General features: G+C 41.1%; 1 protein-coding gene across 1 annotated transcript in view; it reads left to right on the top strand.

Moving 5' to 3' along the window:
- The window catches only part of SPATS2 (spermatogenesis associated, serine rich 2), a 108,881-nt gene that overhangs the window by 95,267 nt on the left and 9,967 nt on the right, over positions 1-3,647 (top strand). The window contains exon 8 of the mRNA XM_015558551.1: positions 1,497-1,606. Within this exon, the coding sequence (XP_015414037.1) occupies positions 1,497-1,606 (110 nt within the window). The remainder of the gene's footprint in view (positions 1-1,496; positions 1,607-3,647) is intronic.

Below are 3,647 nucleotides of genomic sequence, written 5' to 3'. Positions count from 1 at the left end.
GGTTTTGCTTTCTAGGAGGACTTTTTTTGCCCATGCCCTCTTTTTTGCCCTTTTTTTGTCTCTGTTGTCTACTCTGAGAGGTTTTTAGCTTGTTTGTTGTCCTTCTCAGTCATATTTGAGTTACACATCTGGGAGCATGCTAAAGATGTTTCTTAACAGGCTGTAAACAACCTAAATATCCATCATTAGGGAAACTTGATAAATTATTATGGTATATCCATATATCAGACTACTAAGTGGCTGTTAAACAGCGAGGGAGATCCAATGTATTAATAGGAATTGAACCTCATGATATATTAAATAAAAATAGCTAAGGTAGCCCTAGCCAGTTTGGCTCAGTGGATAGAACATCAGCCTGTGGACTGAAGAGTCCCGGTTCAGTTCCGGTCAAGGGCACATGCCTGGGTTGTGGACTCGATCCCCAGTAGGGAGCATGCAGGAGGCAGCCAATCAATGACTCTCTCTCCTCATTGATATTTCTATCTCTCCCTCCCTTCCTTTCTGAAATCAATTTTTAAAAATATCTTTAAAAAGTAGTTTTCCATGAACTATTTTTTAAAAAATAGCTAAGGTAATGGGAGGACCGTGTATATGATACACTCACATGAGTGAGGAGAAGAAAAAAGGAAGAGAGATATATGTTATATATGCATAGAATATATTTGGAAGTATACAGAAGAAATAAACTGGTTTCCTCTGGGGAGGGGACCACAAAGTCAGAAGTAGGAGAGACACTTTAACTTTTAATTTCATGCTCTTTATTCTAGGTAAGTCTTTTTTAGCATGTGTGCATATTCTTTTTTAACTTATATGATTCTTTTAAAAGTTTTTTAAATTGATTTTAGAGAGAGGAAAGAAGAGGAAGAGAAACATCAATGTGAGAACAAAACATCGAAAGGCTGCCTCCTGTATGATCCCCACCTGGGATTGAACCCACAACCTGGGCATGTGCCCTGACTGGGAACTGAACTGGCAACCTTTCGGTGCATGAGACAACACCCAACCGAGCCACACCAGCCAGGGCGTTAACTTATATTTCTTGATAAAAAATGTATTTTCCTGCCGAAACCGGCTTGGCTCAGTGGATAGAGCGTCGGCCTGCGGACTGAAAAGTCCCTGGTTCGATTCCGATCAAGGGCATGTACCTGGGTTGCGGGCACATCCCCAGTGGGGGATGTGCAGGAGGCGGCTGATCGATGTTTCTCTCTCATCGATGTTTCTGACTCTCTATATCTCTCCCTTCCCCTCCGTAAAAACTCAATAAAATATATTTTTTTTAAAAAAATGTATTTTCCTGAGAAGGGGAAAAAGAGGAATGGCAAATGATTTATGTGTCTTTTATTTCATGAAGTCTTTACCTGTAACTGCCTTTAGAGTCCTTCAAGAAGGTGGAAACTGGACCTTTGGCTCTCCAAATACATACAGCAAGGCCTGTATTTCCAGTTCTTTATCCTTTTGAGCCAGAACATAGAGTTATACTCCTTTTTCCTCTACAGTGGAAATTTTGCTCAGCCGACAAAAGAAAGCTGAACTTCTAAAGAAGATGACTGATGTGGCTGTTCGAATGTCAGAAGAGCAGTTGGTTGAGCTCAGAGCTGATATCAAGGTAAAACTTCCTTCTTCTTTCTGCCTTTCTTCTTGCCCTCCGGGACTAAAGTAGCAAATCTCCATAATTCATGGCCATATCTAATATATTGCACTCATGGTCTTTCCTTTCAAAACCTGGCCCTCCTCCAGGTTCCCTTTCTCTGTAGTGATACTGTCATCTATAGTTTTCTAAGCTGGAAACTTTGGGAAACTTCTTTTTCCAGCATGAAATCTATCAGCAGACCCTGTCCATTTGAATTCCTACTGAATCTCAGATCTGACCTTTTCTCTTCATCTCCACCACCACTGTCATGATTAAGTAACTATTATCTCTTGCTTGAACTGCTGTAATAGCCTCATAACTGATTCTATTCTCTTCTCCCTCTCCATCCCTCCAAATCTGTTCCTCATACTGCAGTAACCTGCTTCAAATTTTCCATTTCGTTTATTATTTGTTTTGAAATATTGATATGAGAGAGACACATCAATTGGTTACCTCCTAAACATGCTCCAACTGGGGCCTGGGATCAAACCTGCAACCCAGATACATGCCCTTGACCAGGAATTGAACCCTGTGACCCTTCAGTGCATGGGGCAAAGCTCTAACCATTGAGCCACGGACCAGGGCTCCATTGCTTTAGGATAAAGACTATAATCCTTAGCTCAGCCTGTAGGACTCTGTGCAGTTGGCTCTGCCAGCATCATCCTTTCACACCATGCCCCCTTATTCTCATTTCCAGCCATATTAACTTTTCCTTTCTGCAGACACATCCTGCTCCTTCCTGCCAGAGGACTACTGCACATGCCGTTCATCTATCCAAAATACTCTTCCCTCCCTGCCACTCCCAGCACACAGTCACTTCTCATCCTTCCTGATTTTCTTCCTATTTTGTGCCTTCATAGCAGTTATATTCCATGTACATTTGATTAATCTGTTATTCTCACTAGCTGGTGAACTTTACAATGGAAAAACTGCTGTCTCTCCAGTGCCTAGCATAGTGCCTTGGCACATAATAGGTATTCAATAAATTTATGTAGGTATGTATGTATTTTGTTCATCCCCACCTGAGGATATTTTTCCCATTGCTTTTTCAGAGAGAGTGGAAGAGAGAGGCAGGGAAGGAGGGAGAGAAAGAGAAAGAGAGAGAGAAACATCAATGTGAGAGAGACACATCGATTGGTTGCCTTCTGCATGCACCCCGACAGGGGGAGGGGCAGGGAGTGAACCCAAGACCCAGGATATGTCCTTGACTGGAAATCAAACCTGCAACCCTTAGGTGCGCAGGCTGATGCTCTAACCACTGAGCACACTGCCCGAGGCTATTATTAAATATGTTTTATTATTGTTTTTAGAGAGAAAGGAAGGGAGAGGGAGAGAGAGAGAGAGAAACATTGATGAGAGAGAAACATCAATCAGCTGCCTCCTGCACAGCCCCCACCGGGGATCAAGTCCACAACCTGTGCATGTGTCCAGACTGGGACTTGAACCTGTGACTTCTTGATGCATGGATCAACATTCAACCACTGAGTCACACCAGTTGGACAGTGTTCAGTAAATATTTAAATGGTTGGTTGATTCTGATTTTATAGAGAAAAATGAGCAATTTGAGATGTTAATTGTAATCTGTAAAGATTATTTGTGTTTAACACATTTTTTTAAATGTTTAAATTTTATTTTTCAATTATAGTTGACATGCAATATTATTTTACTTTAGTTTTAGGTGTATAACATAGTGGCTGACAATCATATAATTTACAAGATGATCTCTCCCCCCAACCCCATTTCAAGTACCCACCTGGCATTATACATAGTATGACAATATTATTGACTATATTTCCTATGCTGTACTTTACGTCCCCATGGCTATTTGGGGACTACCAATATGTACTCCTTAATCCCTTCACCTTTTTCATCCATAACCCCAACCCCTCTCACCTCTCCCCTCTGCACTCTGGCAACCATCAGTTTGTTCTCTGTATCTATGAATCTGTTTCTGTTTTGGGGTTTTTTTGTTCATTTTATTCTTTAGATTACACATGAAAGTGAAATCAGATGATAA

This window comes from Myotis davidii, unplaced genomic scaffold (genome assembly GCF_000327345.1).
Source record: "Myotis davidii unplaced genomic scaffold, ASM32734v1 scaffold290, whole genome shotgun sequence".
Taxonomy (NCBI): Eukaryota; Metazoa; Chordata; class Mammalia; order Chiroptera; family Vespertilionidae; genus Myotis; species Myotis davidii.
The sequence above is the reverse complement of the archived record's forward strand: the minus strand, read 5'-3'. Positions and strand labels throughout refer to the sequence as shown.